Source organism: Salvelinus alpinus, chromosome 9, assembly GCF_045679555.1.
Source record: "Salvelinus alpinus chromosome 9, SLU_Salpinus.1, whole genome shotgun sequence".
NCBI classification, from domain to species: domain Eukaryota; kingdom Metazoa; phylum Chordata; class Actinopteri; order Salmoniformes; family Salmonidae; genus Salvelinus; species Salvelinus alpinus.
In genome coordinates, this window is record NC_092094.1 from 74,577,500 (window position 1) to 74,600,294 (window position 22,795).

General features: G+C 44.5%; 1 protein-coding gene across 1 annotated transcript in view; it reads right to left on the reverse strand.

The window, feature by feature from the left end:
• Window positions 1-486: 486 nt before the first annotated feature.
• LOC139530620 (prepronociceptin-like) overlaps window positions 487-22,795 on the reverse strand; it is a 32,177-nt gene continuing 9,868 nt past the window's right edge. Inside the window, exons 2-3 of the mRNA XM_071327191.1 lie at window positions 6,084-6,233; window positions 487-2,548 (exon numbers count right to left, since the gene is read on the reverse strand). Coding sequence (XP_071183292.1) covers window positions 1,928-2,548; window positions 6,084-6,209 — 747 coding nt within the window. The 5' untranslated portion in view covers window positions 6,210-6,233 and the 3' untranslated portion in view covers window positions 487-1,927. The remainder of the gene's footprint in view (window positions 2,549-6,083; window positions 6,234-22,795) is intronic.

Here is a 22,795-nt window from a genome sequence, read left to right on the forward strand (position 1 = left end):
ATTGTATTTATATATATTGTCCTATGTATGTACTTAGAGAAAAAACAACCGTTGAATAAAGTATAATTTGTATTATGATGCACTCATTTTATATGGAATCTGAAATGTTTTTGTCTTTTTGATGTTGAAATATACTTGATAAAGATGTATCCTGTCGAAAGTAGTCTTCTATTTTGTAGTCTTTAAAAAAAATCTTGTCCCGGGCCTTTTAAGTAAGATGTAAAGTTATATTTAAATATGCTCCAAAATATGTGACGGAAACTACTCTAGGCTTTCCATTTTGGCTTATGAGCCTGTATCTATACAGGAGATTTTATTCAAGAGAACATGATGATGATAATGATTATTATTATACAAGACAATATTGGTCTGGAAATGTTCTGTGTAATAAATGGAGTGTTGTGGGATTGATACAGTATAAACTGATGTCATCATCTTGTGAACATTCTAGAACATTGGAACAAAACACCTCAAGACACAGAATCATTTGCTGCATGACAAGCCACAAAAGAAATAGTAAACTATCTTTATTGATATGTTCAATTTCTGCTATTTACAGGTTTTATACTGCACAACAAAATGGTTTCACATAATAACAATTTAAAGAAAAAGAACACTGTTCATACATACAGTGGGCTACATCTGTGTCTGCTTCAACAAACACATGCCAAGGTTAATTTCAAATCAGAACATTAGTTTTGCCAACAGATCATTTGTATATGAGCATGGATAACCTCCTGCAGTCTTATACAGTAGGAATAGTTCGTTGAGATGTTTTGCACCAAATTATAGTAGACACTATCAGGGTTGATATTGAAGTTTGGAGAATATTAAGAAGTTCTGAACATGTCAATAGATTACAGATTGAGCCATCCACACACCCAATAATGAGTTTGTGTTATATATCAAATAGTCATGAACGTATCCTAGCACATTTTCAATTGGAAATCTGAACGATAATTTTTGGTCAGCCACTAGAGGGTAGCACAATAAAGAGAGTGACGCCCTGATCCGCCAAAGACAGATGTACCGAAGGCAGTACAGTAGCCTATCCATAGGCAGAAACTGCTTCTCCAAGTCATCCCCGATAACGCTTGTAGGCGATGTCATGGCGACGTTGGCTAGCTAAACTCCCGCGTAGAACACGCAATCGGGTCTAACGGTCGTCTCGCGCAGAACTGCGCGTGTGCAACCTGTCAAGTTAAAGGCACTCCTTCGATATACAGTTGTTTTTGACGAAAATAAAAACGTGCCAGTTTGTCACTTTTACGAGGTTGGAGTAATAGCATGTTCAACTACTTATGACATTGGCTCGAATCTAGGTTGTGCCTTTAGAGTGTTTAAATGAACATCTAAGGAATCATTTTTCACTTATCTCATTATTGACTTCTCAAACCCCAAACCTTGGTCTGCTTGGTCTGTTTCGAAAGTGTTTACCGAAGTCTCGCGATGTTTCGCCTCTGGGTTTAGAAACTTTGTGGATGTACTCTACTGGTTCAGGAAATCAATGAGAACTTCACTAGTAAGTCATGGAAATTCATGAAGTTTCCACTGAATTTACCCATGTAATAGCCAAGATTGATGAAGGCAAAATTTGTTTAAAAAAGTTACATTACAGATACAGTATGGAAAAGCAAAACAAATGCAGTGTGTTTGTGTGACTATAATAATAATCCAGAGTGATTCTCTGATAAACCATTAATAGCTGTATACATTGTATTTTTTAAATTATTTTTTTAGCTTTAATTCATGATATGTTGTTATCGCTATCAATGAGAAATATACAAGACTGAATATATAATGCTCCAGTGTGGATTTTCATGAGAGGTTGTGTTCAGAATCATCACCGTGGTGACGGATTTGAATATGTAGGGGAGGGTCTGGGATTTGCTAGGTTATGGCAGGGATACGATTGCTTTGGGCATGGCTACACCTCGTTTTGTTGGGTGATGTCAGTGGAGTAGCTGTTGTAGGACTTGCTGGCTCGGTTGCTCATGCCCAGGTACTGCTTCAGGAACTCACTGAAGCGTTTCTGGTTGTTCCACTTGCGTGCAGATTTCCGGACGCCTATGAACCCGCCGTAGCGCTTCTGCAAGGGCCTTCCAGGGCCCATCAATTTCCTGTAGCCGTGCCTTCCCTTCAGGAACCCCCCAAAGCGCTTTGACAGACTTATACCCGCCGCTCCGTCCTGCTCTTTCTCTGTCACGCTATCCCCCTCTTCCTCGTCCATTTCCTCCATTTCCCGGGGCAGCTGGGAGTTGTAGGCAGCATTGGCGAGGGTTAGCTGGCTCTCACTGCCCAGCTCGTCTGTCCCCAGAGCACGGGCCACGTGGTCAAACCTCTGCAGGGCTGCTGGGTACATCAGCCCCTCGTCCCCCTGTTCCTCTTCTTCTTCTGGCAGCATGGCCTCCACCTCCTCCTGGGCCCGTTTCAGCATGGCAGCGCCCCCTATGGACAGGAATGGTAACTGTGGCGGTGCCAAGACCTTGCGACACAGGTCCCAAATGAAGGCAGGGGAGACGTTACTGTCACACTCCACCAGACACACCTGAGAGGAGAGAGGGAGGAAAACACAGAGCACATGATCGTTAGATAGATAGAGAGAGAGAGAGAGAGAGAGAGAGAGAGAGAGAGAGAGAGAGAGAGAGAGAGAGAGAGAGAGAGAGAGAGAGAGAAAGAAAGAAAGAAAGAAAGAAAGAAAGAAAGAAAGAAAGAAAGAAAGAAAGAAAGAAAGAAAGAAAGAAAGGACAAACCAAAGTTATGATTTGTTAGTTATTGGTTCATTCCCCAGTCACCACTTTGTCCAGGGGCTGTAAAGAGCAGAGGAGGCTGCTGAGGGGAGGATGGCTTATTATAATGGCTGGAATGGAGTTAATGGAATTCTACCAAACACATGAAAACCACGTGCTAGATGTGTTCGATACCACTACATTTTTTTCCATTCCAGCCAAGCCATTACTATAAGCCCGTCCTCCCCAAATAAGATGGCACCAGTATACTTTCTGTCAAATGCTGACGTAAAAATTGCTTTGCATTTGATTGAGATAGACGATGATACACCGTCAGACACTGGGATTCCCATTGTGAGGGTGGCAGGCTCGAGCGTTGGGCCAGTAACCGAAAGGTTGCTGGTTCGAGAACCCGAGCCGATGTGCCCTTGAGCAAGGCACTTTACCCTCATTTTCTCCAGGGGCGCCGTACTACTATGGCTGACCCTGTAAAACAACACATTTCAACCCACCTATCTGGTGTATGTGACAATAAGACATACAGTATATGTATTTTTTAAAGAATGATAGCAAAATGTTTATGATGCCCATGAAGACATCGTACTGTTCTTCTCTCGCCCGAACATAGAGTCCTTTCTTTGTCTTACAAATACCTCACCTTGAATTAGTACGGCATCCATGCTATCTAAATGGTCTTTGTGTGAATATATATCTAGAATCAGTCAGTGGGTTTGGGGTTTCTCTGAACGCATCACAGTCTAGTCTCGCAGTCTCTCAGTGGAGATTCTCCACATCAGAGCTGAACCTGCTATCAACACATACACACACAAATATTATCCTTATCTCAGGGTGCCGAGTCATACCAAAGAATATAAAACATGGGACCCTATGCGTCTCTGATAGATCTGGGGGACGGCCCTGCGATAGACTTGCGTCCTGTCCATAGGGTGTACTTGTACATCAAGCTGCCTCACGCTACAGAAACAGGAGATAAACTCCTGCTCCTATGAGCCGTTCCGGCTTGTACAAGCCAAGGCTACTTACTTACATAGGAGAGAACATAGCAGAATACACTGAAGCCACGAGACAAAGAGGGGGTCGGTGGTGCGCTAAACCTCCAGCAGTGAGATGGAGAGAATGGAGAGGGCAGAACACTCACTTCTATCCTCAGGAATCAATTAGCCAGCGCAAATTAAAAGCCAGATGCCGGGAGGCTGGGAGGGCATAATGCTAAGAGTCAGATATCGTCAACAATATAGGAGATAGAGGGTGGGGAGAATGACTGTGGTGAGGGAAGGGTAGTTTTAGAGGATGAGGGCAGAGAGTGATGGATGCAGGGGTGCGGGGAGTGAGGGAGATGGTAAGTGGTAGGTGTTTCTCTATGGGGGGGTCCCAATCTCTCTCTCTTCGACGACTGCGAGCGCTCTATTTGTGACATCATCAATCTCTCCAGGCGGCGGCAGTGGGCCAACCAGCTGCTGTTTATTGTGTGTGCATAATTAGCCTACGCTCTAAGTTAACTGAATCACCAGAGCTGTTTAAAGCCAAAGGAGCATCTCCTGAGTGAATTAGCTCTATCACCCCACAGACAAACAACCTATTAAAGGGGCAGTGCTTTTCCTGTTTTTTTTTATATTTCCACACTATGAGGTCGGAAATAACACTCAGAAGTTGTGAAAATGATAATTCCCTTTTAGTGTAAGAGTTGATAAAAAAAAATTTAAAAACACGTGGAATTTCAGCCTGTTCAGGTGGAATGGAGTTTTTGGCCCACAGCATGACATCACAATCTGATCTGATTATTCTGACCAATGACCATTTGTATCTTACTACTTTGAAGGGGTAAACAGGTAGGCTCTAGAGTCTAAACGATCCTATCCGCCAATCAGGGTTGTGTATGTAAATATTTTAAATTTGTATCAACACTCCCACACGATCAGACTGAGCATTTTAATAGCACAAGGAGGCTCAGGGAAATAAATGATCACAGATATATTTTGAGTTATTTTTATGAAATATACACACACAGTAATTTATTAGACATACAGTGATGATTTAAATATACAATTTAAAACACTGTTAGATTCAGTCAGTCCACTGGTAACACAGTCAGAGTTCCTTGAGATAGTACCCCTTTCCTGCAGTCGAGTGACCAAAAGCGCCCTCTAGAGGCCTCATGGGTGGAGCGTTAATATTTTTAATAATTTCATAATTAATAAGCATTATATATAGTGTATATAAAAATGAAAAAAATCTGGTGTTCCTATGTTAAACGGTTTTGTTATATTTCAGTCTTATGTGATGTATATAAAGTGTAATATTGAAATGCAGACTCAAAATTGAATACAATTCAACTCTATATCTGACATGGTACAGGTGTCATAACCAGATCTAGATTATGACAGCGAGATGGACAACAGGGGATTTAATCTGTGTTGAAGTTGATCTCTTCGAGCATTATGTGACTGAGGCAGGGTTAGACATAGACAAATAAGAGGAATAGAGACATATACTGAACCAAAATATAAACGCAACATGCAACAATTTCAAATATTTTACTCAGTTACAGTTCATATGAGGAAATCAGTCAATTTAAATCAATTGAATAGGCCCTAATCTATGGATTTCTCATGACTGGGAATACAGATACGCATATGTTGGTAACAGATACCTTAAAAAAATGGGCCTCACAATGGTCCTCAGGATCTCCTCACTGTATTTCTGTGCCTTCAAATTGCCATCGATAAAATGCAATTGTGTTCGTTGTCCGTAACTTATGTCTGCTCATACCATAACCCCACCGCCACCATGGGGCACTCTGTTCACAATGTTGACATTAGCAAACCACTCGCCCACACTACGCCATACACGTGGTCTGCGGTTGTGAGGCCGGTTGGATGTACTACCAAATTCTCTAAAATGACGTTGGAGGCAGCTTATGGTAGAGAAATTAACAGTCAAATCTCTGGCAACAGCTCTGGTGCACATTTCTGCAGTCAGCATGCCAAAACTGCACATTTTAGACTGGCCTTTTATTGTTCCCAGCACAAGGTGCACCTGTGTAATGATCATGCCGTTTAATCAGATTCTTGATATGCCACACCTGTCAGGTGGATTGATTATTTTGGCAAAAGGAGAAATGCTCAGTAACAGAGATGTAAACAAATGTGTGCACATAATTTGAGAGAAATAATATTTTTGTGCGTATGGATCATTTCTGGGATATTTTATTTCAGCTCATGCAACATGGGACCAACACTTTACATGTTGCGTTTATATTTTTGTTCAGTGTAGAAGAATAGAGTGATAGACGGATGGAGGATAGGTGTTGTAGGTGGCTTTAGAGACCCTCACCAGTGTGTTAAAGTTGATCTCCTGGGGTAGGATGTGGCTACAGGCCAGGCAGTCCTCCTGGCAGTCACTACAGTGTCCTGGAACACAGAGACACAGCAGCAACAGGGCCCATAGGGGGGTCTTCATTGTCCTCAGTATCGATAGGACAACCTGGGACAGGACACAGGAGAGAAGTCAGAGGTCAATTCATGGTCTTCTGCACAGTCATAATTTACAGTGAACAGTCAGACTGAAAGAGGGGGAGGGAAGGAAGGAGTGAGAGAGAGAGAGAATCGGGGAGAGAGAGAGATACAAGGACACAGACAGACATGGCCGACCGACCGACAGACAAAGATAACTGATAAACACTAAAGCCTTTGTTTGTCTGGGAGTTGTATTGACCTTGGCAGTGAACCAGTCCGCTGTTTTGTGACAACAACGACGTAAGACACAAACAGCTATTTGTAGATCATTAACCAAACTCATCATTGCCTTAATTGAACCCTGAATTAGCGCTTCTGGCATGATGGGAGGGAGCACAATGGCCAAAGGAAATGGGGTGATTTCGGAAGCATTGAAGCATTTCGGAAGCATTGATGCATTTCGGAGTCTTTGTTTTACTGGATTAGTCATCAGGAAGAGATGGGAAATATGGAGATATATGGAGAGAGGAATCCGAAGCTGTGTTGCACTTGTAACAAACAGAGAACAAGGAATATGCCCATGCACTGATGCACACACACACACACGCAAGCATGATATCACTGACCACACCATGTATATGTCAATGACGCACACACAAAGGCATTAATGCCTGAAAACTGCAATTAATAGATGTGTATCTATTATAGAATTAAAATAATTAGAGATTAAACTTGTTTGTCAGGGACATTACATTTGAATTGTACTGAACTATTTTATTAACTTGCAGTAACGATGGGGTAACGATGATTCAATGTTATCATTCATATCCTGAGAGCAGCTTACCTACACTGCTTTAGTATAGATAAACGGTAGTTGGAAAAGGATGAGTGTGATTGTAGAATATCATGTGTGAATGAACACAGATAAAGGGAAAAGTAGTTATCTTGAAAGTAGTTTCTTTCCTTTCGAGGACAGTTCATACCCCTTTTTATGTTTTCAGTTTTTCAAGTACTTCATTGAGTTTAGTGTGCCAATGGGAAATGCAGGCCCCAATGCAGCATCACAAACATTCCTATTTATTTTTCATACAAACTAAATGGATACAACAAATTAAGTCTCTACTGTATGAGACATGGATATACACTGAGAACATTACATATCCAGACAGCGCTGACCATTCACGTGCGACCCCAAGGGGAACTAGTACTGCAAAGTATCAGAAAGTACAATGTGTTGTCCATAGTTGTTACTCTATGTCATTCCCTTGAGGTAAGTACAAGAGAGTGCCTGTATTTCATTAACAATCTGTAGTGTTTACTGGTTATTATTCCCCATTGCAGTGAACTTGGACACTTCCAATCGCCTCTCTCTATTGTAGAATCAGCACTTCTACTACAAACAGTAGAAACACATCTCTTTCACGTCCAAAAACTGTGACATGTTGTTCTTCTCGGCCACCCTCCACTAACTCAGTCAAGACACAAAAGCCACTTCACCACTCCTCATCGAATCGATATCCTCCTTGAGTGAGTTTTTACTTAATGGTGTCCCGTGGAAAAGCTAAAGAAAGGCCGGCAGGTGGCGAGTGATTATAATGTAGGGGAGTGAATTACAAATACGATACGAGGGGATCGGGCAGGGCAGACAAAGGAGGGGTTGCCGATGGTGTGCTTTTAAAACCACCTTATTAAGTTACATAGATTTTTACAGGAGATAGCTTGGTTCGTTCCTCATGGCTAGACATTGGAAGACCGGTTGAAGGGAAGGTAATGAGATTGAGGCTGAAGTATGATGTTCTCTGTGTATCCCAGGAGGTTCTATAGGCTATCTACAGTACATCAGTCCCTCCAGGATTCCGCCATTCTGCGATTGCAATCTGTTTTGCAAAATCAACCATTCCCTGCATGTTGTGCGAGGGCTTGCAAATTTGACCAGTCACGGCACAAAAAAATCAAATCATCGCAACGTTATCACATAAAACGGACCCATCATCGCAGTACAAAAAGAGGGCTCACAATTTCAACCAATCACTGCAAATTTACTGTATAATATAGTTCAATCAAGCCACACTTAAACAAACGCCCTCGTCAGCGCATTTTTGCGACAAATTGGATAAAATAATTGCGTATTGCCATGCAAAATGTCAGAATCTCCATAGCAAAATCAAGCATTTTTACCCGCAAATGTCACAAAGAATCAGACTGGAGGTTTGGAGTGTTCTACTGTTTTTTCTTCTTCTTCTACCTGGTAGGTAATTGATTAATTGATTGATATCACTGGTTGGCCAGAGAGTCTACTCAACTGGTGTCCCAGGTCTGAAATCAGTCCTTGATTATCTGGCTCGAAGGACCACGTTGAATTAGTGAAGGCACTCGAAAAATTCAAGAAATGCACTTAATTAAGAATGAAAATCAGCAGTGTTTCTAGCCTCAAAGTCCGGATTTGAGAAAAGGGGATATGGGATTGATATGAGTTAAGAAAAGCCCAAGGCTCAGAGGTAACACTGCACTTGAAATGTTCAGCAAGTGAAATGTTCAATATATTTCCTTAAACATCCTCTGTGTTGTGTGCTTATTCTTTAACCCTTGATATGTTCATTTTGACACCTGAAGGAGCATCAGGTAATGATGGAATCTCTACCAATTGCATGTCCATCTTTTTGTGAGAAATTACACTGGTCACTCAAAACATTTATAAATATTTAAATCAAATCAAATGTTATTTGTTACATGCGCCGAATACAACAGGTGTAGACCTTACCGTGAAATGCTTACTTACAAGCCCCTGACCAACAATACAGATCAAAGAAATAGAGTTAAGAAAATATTTACTAAATAAACTAAAGTAAAAATTCAATGAAAATGTAACACAAGAAAATTACATTACAATAACGAGGCTATATACAGGGGGTACCGGTACCGAGACAATGTGCAGGGGTACAGGTTAGTCGAGGTAATTTGTAAAGTGACTATGCATTAATAATAAACATTGAGTAGCAGCAATGTAAATAGTTCGGGTGGCCATTTCATTCATTGTTCAGCAGTCTTATGGCTTGCAGGTAGAAGCTGTTAAGGAGCCTTTTGGTCCTAGACTTGGTGCTCCGGTACCGCTTGCTGTGCGGTAGCAGAGAGAACAGTCTGACTATGGTAGCTGGAGTCTTTGACAATTTTTGGGGCCTTCCTCTGACACCGCCTAGGATATAGGTCCTGGATGTCAGGAAGCTTAGCCCCAGTGATGTACTGGGCCGTATGCACTACCCTCCGTAGCTCCTAATGGTCAGATGCCGAGCAGTTGCCAAACCAGGCGGTGATGCAACTGGTCAGGATGCTCTCGATGGTGCAGCTATAGAACTTTTTGAGGATCTGGGGACCCATGCCAAATATTTTCTGAGAGGGAAAATGTGTTGTTGTGCCCTCTTTACAACTGTCTTGGTGTGTTTGGACCATGATAGTTCGTTGGTGAGGTGGACACCAAGGAACCTGAAAAACTCTCGACCTGCTCCACTTCAGCTCCGTCGATGTTAATGAGGGCCTGTTCGGCACTCCTTTTCCTATAGTCCATGATCAGCTCCTTTATCTTGTTAACATTGAGGGAGCATTCTCACATAGATGTTCCTTTTGCCCAGGTGGCAAAGGGCACTGTGGAGTGTGATTGAGATTGCGTCATCTGTGGATATGTTGGGGTGGTATGGGGCATTGGAGTGGGACTAGGGTTTCCGGTATGTTGGTATTGATGTGAGACATGACCAGCCTTTCAAAGCACTTCATGGCTACCGACGTGAGTGCTACGGGGCGGTAATCATTTAGGCAGGTTACCTTTGCTTTCTTGGGCACAGGGACTGTGGTGGTCTGTTTGAAACGTAGGTATTACAGACTCGGTCAGAGAGGTTGAAAATGTCAGTGAAGACACTTGCCAGTGATTAGTGATGATGAGTAAATGGTTTATAAGGACCTATATTAAACATCTCATGAATTATCCTTTGAATCATTAATACAGAATTTAAAAGTTGTTTAATACATGCGTGAATAACTAGCTTACTAACGTTTACTATTGTGAGAGCAATAATTAATAAATAATGAGAACTGTTTGTTCATTACTTTTAAATGGTTTATTACTGAACGTTATTATAACTTGCTCTTACCTACCCACAAATACTGTTTATTGTATGCAGGGGTACCCCATTCAGATACATTCATGATATGAAATACGGAGACCATCTCTATGAGGGTTCATTATCAGACCAAAGCAGCCATGCCAGTACCAGTACCAGTGTAAATACCACTGGGTTTGAGCCACTGATATGATTGACAAATGAGCCTTGTGCTGAAAGCACCATTGGGTTCTCAAGCTCCATTGAGCACTCGTGTGTGTGTGTATGTGTATGTGTATGTGTATGTGTGTGTGTGTGTGTGTGTGTGTGTGTGTGTGTGTGTGTGTGTGTGTGTGTGTGTGTGTGTGTGTGTGTGTGTGTGTGCGTGTGTGTATGCTCATATGTGTGTGTGTGTGTGTGTGTGTGTGTGTGTGTGTGTGTGTGTGTGTGTGTGTGTGTGTGTGTGTGTGTGTGTGTGTGTGTGTGTGTGTGTGTGTGTGTGTGTGTGTGTGTGTGAGTGTGTGTGTGTGTTCTTTTTATGTGCATTATGACATCACAACAGGTTGTGAGTGTGGCACTGCAAATGAAAATCATGGATTAAGAAAAATATTTAGAGGAATTTCAGCTACTGTACAAAAGCCCTCTACAGCTATTGTCAGAAAAGTTCTCTACAAGCACAGGAAAACTATGATAAGAGAAAACAAAGACATATTTGCAATTAAGTTGAACTTATCACGTTGCCTTGAAATAGGAGGGAGAGGCCTAGACAGACAAATTGCTGTAGGAGAATCAGCCATGGGTGAATAATCCGGATTTAACACTTTCCTTGAGATTAGTAAATTATTTGACATTTCCTGGCCTTGATGAGGACACTGCAGTAATGAGGAAAGTGTTGAGAGAACAAGAGAAAGTGTTGAGAGAACGGAGAGATACAGAGAGAAAGTGTTGAGAGAACAACGGAGAGATACAGAGAGAAAGTGTTGAGAGAACAACGGAGAGATACAGAGAGAAAGTGTTGAGAGAACAACGGAGAGATACAGAGAGAAAGTGTTGAGAGAACAACGGAGAGATACAGAGAGAAAGTGTTGAGAGAACAACGGAGAGATACAGAGAGAAAGTGTTGAGAGAACAACGGAGAGATACAGAGAGAAAGTGGACCAATGATGCGACCGGAACACTAACTCATCCGGAACCATAGAATCAGAATGGGTTCGAATTCAAATACTTTATCCAGAACATTCTTCTGTCGAACAACGTGTCTAACATGGTGAACATTCAAGCTGGACTGAAATGGAATTAAATGTTGGATACAGCAGCCAGAGAGAGAGTGAAGGATAGATTAACTGTTTGCCAATGTTGGCATAGATCATTCAACACTTTTGAGATAGAGGCATTTGGATGTCTTCTGACTTACACTTCCAAAGTCTAACACCATATGAGCCTCATACTGTACAGTTGAAACTCAAGCCAGCTCCAGTGTTCCACAGAGAGAGAGGAAAAGGAACCACAATCCCACACATTTATTTCTCACCCCATCATTTTCACCACATAAGTGATGCGTGAGAAGGGCCGGCACTATCTCTCTTGTGTATTTTTATTCATTTAACCAATTTTGAATTCAGGCTGTAACACAAAATGTGGAATAAGTCAAGGGGTATGAATACTTTCTGAAGGCACTGCAGCTGAGTGAGAATAACAAAGGCAATACGGGCTCCCTAGAGATCAGGGCTCCTGGGCACGTGCCCTGCATGCTGACTAGACTAACTACCAATCTAAAAATTGTTAGCTGACATGGATAATGGAAGGACTGTCATTGACTGACATAATAAGAAAAAAACAAGATAAAAACTGCTGATGCACAACCAAATTTCAAAATTGCACAAATTAATTTTTTTGGTCGGGGGCCCTAAGCGACCGCTTACGTTGCTTATGCCTGGAACCGGCCCTGTGTGTGAGTCAAAGAGAGGTAATGTAAGTGATCAGAGGTTAAAAAAGCTACGGCTGCCACTATCTAAGAGGTGTTTATATCATCACTCAATTAGAAAGGGAATGTACCACAGGAGCAGAATGCACACACACACACACACACACACACACACACACACACACACACACACACACACACACACACACACACACACACACACACACACACACACACACACACACACACACACACACACACACACACACACACACACACACACACACACACACGATTTTGCCAGGCACAATACCGTATGAAATATTATTTTCCCAGTGTCTGCAGAGTTTGTCCCTCACGCTCTCATTCCCTCCTTCACACCTGCAGCTCATCAGCAGGTCCCCCTCTCCAGATAGCCCAGCTATAATTGTTTAATTAACCAGCTTATTGCTGAGTAAATCACTTAATTAAACACAGTAATTGGGTTATCAAAGTCCTCTGGTGAATCTGACTGCTAGACCTGCTAATAATAACCCCATAAATTATCCAGACTCTGTCTGTCTGTTCCCACTACAGTCAAAGGAATAGGACCAGTGTACTGGGGAAGGCTGGGGTTCAATCCGATCGCGCATTGTCTGCTATGCACCATTTAAAGGTCATTTCTGATGGAGCCGATATATGCAGCGAATACCATAAATACGGTCAGTTATACTGTAGTTTCGAATGATGTTGAAGATTATGATTGAAAATAATAATAGATTGTAAACAAGGTGCTTCAACTTGACATCCTGTGTGGTCCGTGTCTAGAACATTTCAAGCTCATGACTTCAATGGATACAAAAAAGACAAGCTATTAGGATAGAATGGTACCGAGGGAAATTAACAACCACAACCTCTACCGAGAATGCCAGTCACGACAATGTTCTTCAACACATTACAACTTTATCGATGAACGAGGGCGGATCAGTGACAAACATCGATATACCATGCCAAACATCAGCCTCCGTATCAATACTATACATCACTAACTATCAGTAAAATGTATCATCTTCCACCCTGTAAAACCACATCAATATTGGTCCCACAGCACCACGGATCAATAGAGCGATAGATTGATATTAACTTAGAGCAGTGGAGGCTCATCAGAGGAGAAAGGGGAGGACCATCTTCCTCAGTGAATTTTATTTAAAGAACACATAATTAAACATTAAAAAGTTATCATTGTTATATAAAACTGTACTAAATATAATCACATTAGCAGATAATTGATTAAAAAACACTATTTTGAAATTAAGGTCTACTTTAGCCTCAACAGCACTCTGTAGCGTAGCACTATGGTGTAGCCGGAGGACAGCTAGCTTCCGTCCTCCTCTGGGTACATTGACTTCAATACAAAACCTAGGAGGCTCATGGTTCTCACCCCCTTCCATAGACTTACACAGTAATTATGACAACTTCCGGAGGACGTCCTCCAACCTATCAGAGCTCTTGCAGCATAAAATGACGTTGTCCACCCAATCAAAGGATCAGAGAATGAATCTAGTACTGAAAGCATAAGCTACAGCTAGCTAGCACTACATAAAATGTGGTGAGTAGTTGACTCAAAGAGAGAGAAAGACAATAATTGAACAGTTTTGAACAAATGTATTTCTTCCAAAATTAAGGAGAAGCAAGAGAGAGAGAGATCGTCATTTTTCTTCACTTTGAGTTTCACTTACATACTTAGCTAGCAAATGCAGCTAGCTAGTTTAGCCTAATCAAACACCCTGCTCAAACAGAGGGATGCTATGTTAGCTAACTGGCAATGAATACCCAACACAACATTGGAACTCTTCCAAGTCAAGGTAAACTTTTGGGTCCGCCAGTTTAAGTGCTAAACTACTTACTGACTGTACACTAACGTTACTGCATGATTGTAGCAGGATTACTAACACATTATTCCATTAGCTATGTTGACTATGACGTTACTTTAGCTAATAGGGTGACAACGATGTCGGCCGTGTAGCGGTTATGATACACTGTATGGTTTAGCTTGGAAAGTTTTTTTTGCCTGGTCAAATACAGCTGATGTGTTGTGCATTGAAGTCCACAAGCGAGGGAAAAGTTGAGAGGAGAGCGCATAGATGCGAGAAGGAATACAACGTGGCTGCTATAAAAGTGAACTGTGTTTCATTCCGACGATTCTGTTGAAAACGTTTCTTAAACGGAACAAAACAGGGATAAACATACCTGAATTTGTCCAATAGAAACTCTCGTTTGCAACGGTTGGACTAATGATTACACACTATGTCAGCTAGATGCAGGCAGGAGATGCCCACCAATGCTTTCACCATCCAGGTAATTAAACCCCCTAGAGTCTATTGATACACCAGAGCATCAATCTCAGTAACATATTAAAAAATCCCGATCAAAATCTGTCAGTTTAAGCTGGAGATATGTTTTCTTGTCTGCCACATATGGTTGAAGTCGGAAGTTAACATACACTTAGGTTGGAGTCATTAAAACTCGTTTTTCAACCACTCCACAAATTTCTTGTTAACAAACTATAGTTTTGGCAAGTCGGTTAACACATACTTTGTGCATGACACAAGTAATTTTTCCAACAATTGTTTAAAGACAGATTATTTCACTTTTAATTCATTGTATCACAATTCCAGTGGGTCAGAAGTTTACATACACTAAGTTGACTGTACCTTTAACTTCTTATGGCTGTAGGGGCAGTATTGAGTAGCTTGGATAAAAGGTGCCCAGAGGTGCCCATAGTAAACTGCCTGCTCCTCAGTCCCAGTTGCTATATATGCATATTATTATTAGTATTGGATTGAAAACACTCTGAAGTTTCTAAAACTGTTTGAATGATGTCTGTGAGTATAACAGAACTCATATTGCAGGCAAAAACCTGAGAAGAAATCCAAACAGGAAGTAGGAAATCTGAGGTTGGTCGATATTCAACCCAGCCCCTATTGAATACGCAGTGGGATATGGATCAGTTTGCACTTCCTACGGCTTCCACTAGATGTCAACAGTCTGTAGAACCTTGTCTGATGCCTCTACTATGAAGTGGGGCCGAAGGAGACAGGAATGAGTCAGGTCTACCATGACCTGACCATGCTCTGACCATGCGCGTTCATATGAGAGGGAGCTCTGTTCCATCGCACATCTGAAGTCAATGGAATTCTCCGGTTGGAACGTTATTGAAGATTTATGTTAAAAACATTCTAAAGATTGATTCAATACATCGTTTGACATGTTTCTACTGACTGTTACGGAACTTTTTGACATTTCGTCTGCTTTTAGTGAACGCGCTTCCTGACTTTGGATTTGTTTACCAAACACGCTAACAAAAATAGCTATTTGGACATAAATGATGGACATTACCGAACAGAACGAACATTTCTTGTAGAAGTGGGAGTCCTGGGAGTGCATTCCGACGAAGATCAGCAAAGGTAAGGGAAGATTTATAATACTATTTATGAGTTTTGTTGACTGCACAATTTGGCGGGTAACTGTATGGCTTCCTTTTGTGGCTGAACGCTGTTCTCAGATGATTGAATATTGTGCTTTTGCCATAAAGCTTTTTGAAATCTGACACAGCGGTTGCATTAAGAACAAGTGTATCTTAAATTCTATGTAAAACATGTATCTTTCATCAAAGTTTATGATGAGTATTTATGTTATTTGACGTGGCTCTCTGCAATTTCTCCAAATATTTTGGAGGCTTTTCTGAACATGACGCCAATGTAAACTGAGGTTTTGGATATAAATATGAACTTTATCGAACAAAACATATATGTATTGCGTAACATGAAGTCCTATGAGTGTCATCTGATGAAGATCATCAAAGGTTAGTGTTTAATTTTATCTCTATTTCTGTTTTTTGTGACTCCTGTCTTTGGCTGGAAAAATGGCTGTGTTTTTCTGGGATTTTGCGGTGACCTAACATAATCGTTTGTGGTGCTTTCGCTGTAAAGCCTATTTGAAATCGGACACTTTGGTGGGATTAACAACAAGATTACATTTAAAATGGTATAAGATACATGTATGTTTGAGGAATTTTAATTATGAGATTTCTGTTGTTTGAATTTGGCGCCCTGCACTTTCACTGGCTGTTGTCATATCGGTCCCGTTAACGGGATTGCAGCCATAAGAAGTTTTAAACAGCTTGGAAAATTCTAGAAAATGATGTCATGGCTTTGGAAGCTTCTGATAGGCTAATTGACATCATTTGAGTCAATTGGAGGTGTACCTGTGGATGTATTTCAAGGCCTACCTTCAAACTCAGTGCCTCTTTGCTTGACATCATGGAAAATCTAAAGAAATCAGCCAAGACCTCAGGAAAAACATTTGTAGACATCCACAAGTCTGGTTCATCCTTGAGAGCAATTTCCAAACGCCTGAAGGTACCACGTTCATCTGTACAAACAATAGTACGCTAGTATAAACACCATGGGAACACGCAGCCGTCATACCGCTCAGGAAGGAGACGCGTTCTGTCTCCTAGAGATGAACGTACTTTGGTGCGAAAAGTGCAAATCAATCCCAGAACAACAGCAAAGGACCTTGTGAAGATGCTGGAGAAAACAGGTACATAAGTATCTATATCTAGAGTAAAACAAGTCCTATATCGACATAACCTGAAAGGCTGCTCAACAAGGAAGAAGCCACTGCTCCAAAACTACCATAAAAAAGCCAGACTATGGTTTGCAACTGCACATGGGGACAAAGATCATACTTTTTGGAGAAATGTCCTCTGGTCTGTTGAAACAAAAATAGAACTGTTTGGCCGTAATGACCATCGTTACGTTTGGAGGAAAAAGGGGGAGGCTTGCAAGCCGAAGAATACCTTCCCAACTGTGAAGCACGGGGGTGGCAGCATCATGTTGTGGGGGTGCTTTGCTGCAGGAGGGACTGGTGCACTTCACAAAATAGATGGCATCACGAGGCAGGAAAATGATATGGATATATTGAAGCAACATCTCAAGACATCAGTCAGGAAGTTCAAGCTTCGTCGCAAATGGGTCTTCCAAATGGACAATGACCCCCAAGCATACTTCGAAAGTTATAGAAAAATGGCTTATGGACAACAAAGTCAAGGTATTGGAGTTGCCATCACATAGCCCTGACCTCAATCCTATAGAACATTTGTGGGCAGAACTGAAAAAGTGTGTGCGAGCAAGGAGGCCTACAAACCTGACTCAGTTACACCAGCTCTGTCAGGAGGAATGGGCCAAAATGCACTCAACTTATTGTGGGAAGCTTGTGGAAGGCTACCCGAAACGTTTGACCCAAGTTAAACAATTTAAAGGCAATGCTACCAAATACTAATTGAGTGTATGTAAACTTCTGACCCTCTGGGAATGTGATGAAAGAAATACAAGCTGAAATAAATAATTCTCTACTAATATTCTGACATTTCACATTCTTAAAATAAAGTGGTGATCCTAACTGACCTAAGACAGGGGATTTTTACTAGGATTAAATGTCAGAAATTGTGAAAAACTGAGTTTAAATATATTTGGCTAAGGTTTATGTAAACGTCCGACTTCAACTGTATAAATAGATACAATAAATGAAATGGCAGAGCTAGGGGTATATTCGAGGGGAGGTTTGGGAAACATTGATCTATCAAACCTCACCACACCATTCACTCACACACCGTTCACACTGTTGCCGAACCATCTATCATTTACCATCATTGACACCATCATTGATACCATCATTCACCATCATTGACGGTCATTGACACCATCATTGACCATCATTGACACCATCAATGACACAACAGGTATCCCCTGGGTGGGAAATGTCAAACACCGCTAAAAGTCAATGAAGATGAACCCACAATCTGAACGGACCGACAAATATCTTCTTTCTATTTGGGTCACACTGACTCAAAATGACCATGGCAAGGAGAGACCATTGTGAACCTTGACTAATAAACCATAATATAATTATACACTCACCGGACCGTTTATTAGGTACACCACCCAATTCATGAAAATTGATTGCTCCTACAGACAGTGAGTTACGTGGCAGTGGCTTGCTATGTAAATCAGGCAGACAGGCATTGAGGCATTCAGTTACTGTTCGATTGAACGCTAGAATGGGAAAAAACGTGTTACCTAAGCCAGTGGTTCTCAAAACTTGATAATTAGTTGACAAGTTGAAGAAGGTGTGCTAGCTCTGGAATAAATCAAATACACGGAACGACTGGAGGTCCCCGAGGACAGGCTTGATAACCACTGACCTAAGCGACTTTGAGCATGGTATGATCGTCGGTGCCAGGCACGCCGGATTTAGTATCTGAATGTCCACGATCCTGGGCTTTTCACGCACGACAGTGCGGGTTACCCGAGAATGGTGCGACAAACAAAAAAAATCCAGTCAGTGGCAGTCCTGAATGTACCTGTCACGACTTCCGCCGAAGTCGGTCCCTCTCCTTGTTCGGGCGGCGTTCGGCGGTCGACGTCACCGGCCTTCTAGCCATCGCCGATCCACTTTTCATTTTCCATTTGTTTTGTCCTTGTCTTACACACCTGGTTTCAATCCCCCAATTACTTGTTCATTATTTAACCCTCTTTTCCCCCTCAGTTGTTTGTAATACGGTCCGTTATCGTGGGCTCGAATTTATTGTGTTTGTATTTGTGAATATTTGAGTAAATTACGTTTATTACTCATATCTGCTGTCCTGCGCCTGACTCCTCTACACCAGCTACACACAGGCACTATTACAGAATCACTCACCCGCCGAATGGAGTCAGCAGGAGCAGACGCCCTCCCTGTGGCGGTAGAGGAGCGCGTCCAGCAGCACGCGACCATGTTGCAACGTCTGGGCACCGCCATGGATTGCGTGCTGCAGACGATGGATCGTTGGGAGAGAGGAGGAGGTCTTCCAGCGCCTCCACCAGCCCCACTACAGCAGGCCCCACTGTCCACCCCTCCTTCACCCGGTCCCAGCGGGATTCGGCTCATGCTCCCGAGGGAGTATGATGGGACGGCTGCCGGATGCCAGGGGTTCCTACTCCAGCTGGAACTCTACCTGGCGACCGTCCACCCGGCTCCTTTGGGATGTGAGAGCGTGTCCGCCCTCGTCTCCTGCCTCTCAGGCAAAGCCCTGGAGTGGGCCAACGCCGTATGGAGTGAAGGAGACGCGGCGTTGGACCATTACGCAGAGTTCACCCGCCGCTTTCGGGCAGTTTTCGACCACCCGTCTGAGGGTCGAGCGGTGGGTGAATGTCTGTTCCACCTGAGGCAGGGGAGGAGGAGCGCGCAGGATTTCGCTTTGGACTTCTGGACCCTGGCCGCCAGCGCGGGATGGAACGATAGGGCCCTGATCGATCACTACCGGTGCAATCTGCGCGAGGACATCCGTCGGGAGTTGGCCTGCCGAGACACCACCCTCACATTGGACCAGCTGGTGGACCAGTCCATCCGGCTGGACAACCTGCTGGCTACCCACGAACGTCCGGATTGGGGCCTGTAAGTTCCATCCCCCAGCACCTCCGCTCCGAAGCCCATGGAGCTGGGAGGTGCTGCGCTTAGGGCGACCGGAGGAGGGGCCAATCCCTGCACCATCTGTGGCCGCAGAGGGCACACTTCTGGTCGGTGCTGGGGGGGTTCCACCGTGAGTCGAGGCAGCAGGCAGGGCACTATCGTGTCACCCCAGTTGAGTCGGCACCAGGCTCACCCAGAGCCCCCTGTTGCTCACATGTACTGTATGTGTTTATTAAATTTCCTGAGTTTTCCCCGCATTCCCAGCATAAGGCGCTCGTAGATTCAGGCGCAGCTGGGACATTTTATTGACCGTTCATTTGCCCATAGTTTAGGGATCCCCCTTGTGCCTGTGGATATGCCCTTCCCTGTGCACGCCCTAGATAGTCGACCTTTAGGGTCAGGGGTGATTAGGGAGGCCACCGCTCCACTAGGCATGGTTACGCAGGAGGAAAGTGCTCAGGGAGGTGTGTAGGGGTTTCCATCGGTGCGACTATGGTGGAAAGTCCAGACCAGGTCTCCACCGTGCGCATCCCCTCAGAATATGCCGATTTGGCTCTCGCCTTCTGTAAGAAGAGGGCGACTCAATTACCACCCCATCGACGGGGGGCTTGTGCGATAAATCTCCTGGTAGACGCAGCACTTCCCAGGAGTCACGTGTATCCTCTGTCACAGGAGGAGACGGCGGCTATGGAAACATATGTCTCCGAATCCCTGGGGCAGGGATACATTCGGCCCTCCACTTCACCTGCCTCCTCGAGTTTCTTTTTTGTGAAGAAGAAGGATGGAGGTCTGCGCCCGTGTATTGACTATCGGGGTATCAATCAGATCACTGTGAGGTACAGCTAGCCGCTGCCTCTCATCGCCAGTGCGATCGAGTCAATGCACGGGGCGCGCTTCTCCACAAAATTGGATCTCAGGAGTGCTTACAACCTGGTGCGTATCCGGGAGGGGGGCGAGTGGAAGACGGAATTTAGTACCACCTTAGGGCACTATGAGTACCTCGTCATGCCGTACGGGTTGATGAATGCTCCATCAGTCTTCCAGGCCTTTGTTGACGAAATTTTCCGGGACCTGCACGGGCAGGGTGTAGTGGTGAATATCGACGTAATTCTGATATAATCCGCTACACGCGCCGAGCATGTGTCCCTGGTGCGCAGGGTGCTTGCTCGACTGTTGGATCATGACCTGTACGTCAAGGCTGAGAAATGTCTGTTCTTCCAATAGTCCGTCTCCTTCCTAGGGTACCGCATTTCCACGTCAGGGGTGGAGATGGAGAGTGACCGCATTTCAGCCGTGCTTAATTGGCCGACTCCCACCACGGTAAAGGAAGTGCAGCGGTTTCTAGGGTTTTCCAACTACTACCGGAGGTTTATCCGGGGCTTTGGTCAGGTAGCGGCTCCCATTACCTCACTGCTGAAGGGGGGACCGGTGCGACTGCAGTGGTCGGCTGAGGCGGACAGGGCTATTGGTCACCTGAGAGCTCTGTTTACCTCGGCTCCCGTGCTGGCTCATCCGGATCCCTCTTTGGCGTTCATAGTGGAGGTGGACGCGTCCGAGGCTGGGATAGGAGCCGTTGTCTCTCAGCGCTCGGGTACGCCACCGAAGCTCCGCCTCTGTGCCTTCTTTTCGAAGAAGCTCAGCCCGGCGGAGCGAAACTATGATGTGGGGGTCTGGGAGCTGTTGGCTGTCGTCAAGGCTCTGAAGGCGTGGAGACATTGGCTTGAGGGGGCGAGACACCCTTTTCTCATCTGGACTGACCACCGCAATCTGGAGTACATCCGTGCGGCAAGGAGACTAAACCCTCGCTAGGCAAGGTGGGCCATGTTTTTGACCAGTTTTGTGTTCACCATGTCCTACCGACCAGGTTCCCAGAACACTAAGGCAGACGCACTGTCCCAGATGTATGACACAGAGGAGCGGTCCATGGATCACACTCCCATACTCCCGGCCTCTTGCCTGGTGGCACCGGTGGTGTGGGAGCTGGACGCGGACATCGAGCGGGCGTTACGTACAGAGCCCACTCCTCTCCAGTGTCCAGCTGGGCGCCTGTACGTTCCGTCTGCTGTCCGTGACCGGTTGATCTATTGGGCCCACACGTCACCCTCCTCTGGTCATCCTGGCATCGGTCGGACGGTGCGCTGTCTTAGTGGGAAGTACTGGTGGTCCACCTTGGCCAAGGACGTGAGGGTTTATGTTTCCTCCTGCTCGGTGTGCGCCCAGTGCAAGGCTCCCAGGCACCTGCCCAGAGGGAAGTTACAACCCCTACCCGTTCCACAACGGCAGTGGTCGCACCTGTCGGTGGACTTTGTGACGGATCTTCCTCCCACGATCCTGGTCGTTGTGGATCGGTTGTCTAAGTCCTGCCGTCTCCTCCCTTTGCCCGGTCTCCCTACGGCCCTACAGATTGTGGAGGCCCTGTTCACTCACGTCTTCCGGCACTACGGGGTGCCTGAGGACATAGTCTCTGATCGGGGTCCCCAGTTCACGTCCAGGGTCTGGAGGGTGTTCATGGAACATCTTGGGGTCTCGGTCAGCCTCACCTCAGGTTTTCACCCCGAGAGTAACGGGCAGGTGGAGAGAGTAAACCAGGATGTGGGTAGGTTTCTGCGGTCATATTGCCAGGACAGGCCGGGGGAGTGGGCGGCGTTCATCCCCTGGGCAGAGATGGCCCAAAACTCACTCCGCCACTCTTCCACTAACCTCTCTCCTTTCCAGTGCGTACTGGAGTATCAGCCGGTTCTGGCACCTTGGCATCAGAGCCAGATCGAGGCTCCTGCGGTGGACGAATGGTTTAAGCGCTCGGTGGAAACCTGGGACGCCGCCCATGTGCACCTGCAATGAGCCGTGAGGCGGCAGAAGGCGAGCGCCGACCGCCACTGCAGTGAAGCCCCGGTGTTCGCACCGAGGGACCGGGTCTGGCTCTCGACCCGAAACCTGCCCCTCCGCCTGCCCTGCAGTTTGTGGGGCCATTCAAAGTCCTGAGGAGACTGAACGAGGTATGCTACAGGTTACAGTTTCCCCCAGATTACCGTATTAATCCCTCGTTCCATGTGTCTCTCCTCAGGCCGGTGGTGGCTGGTC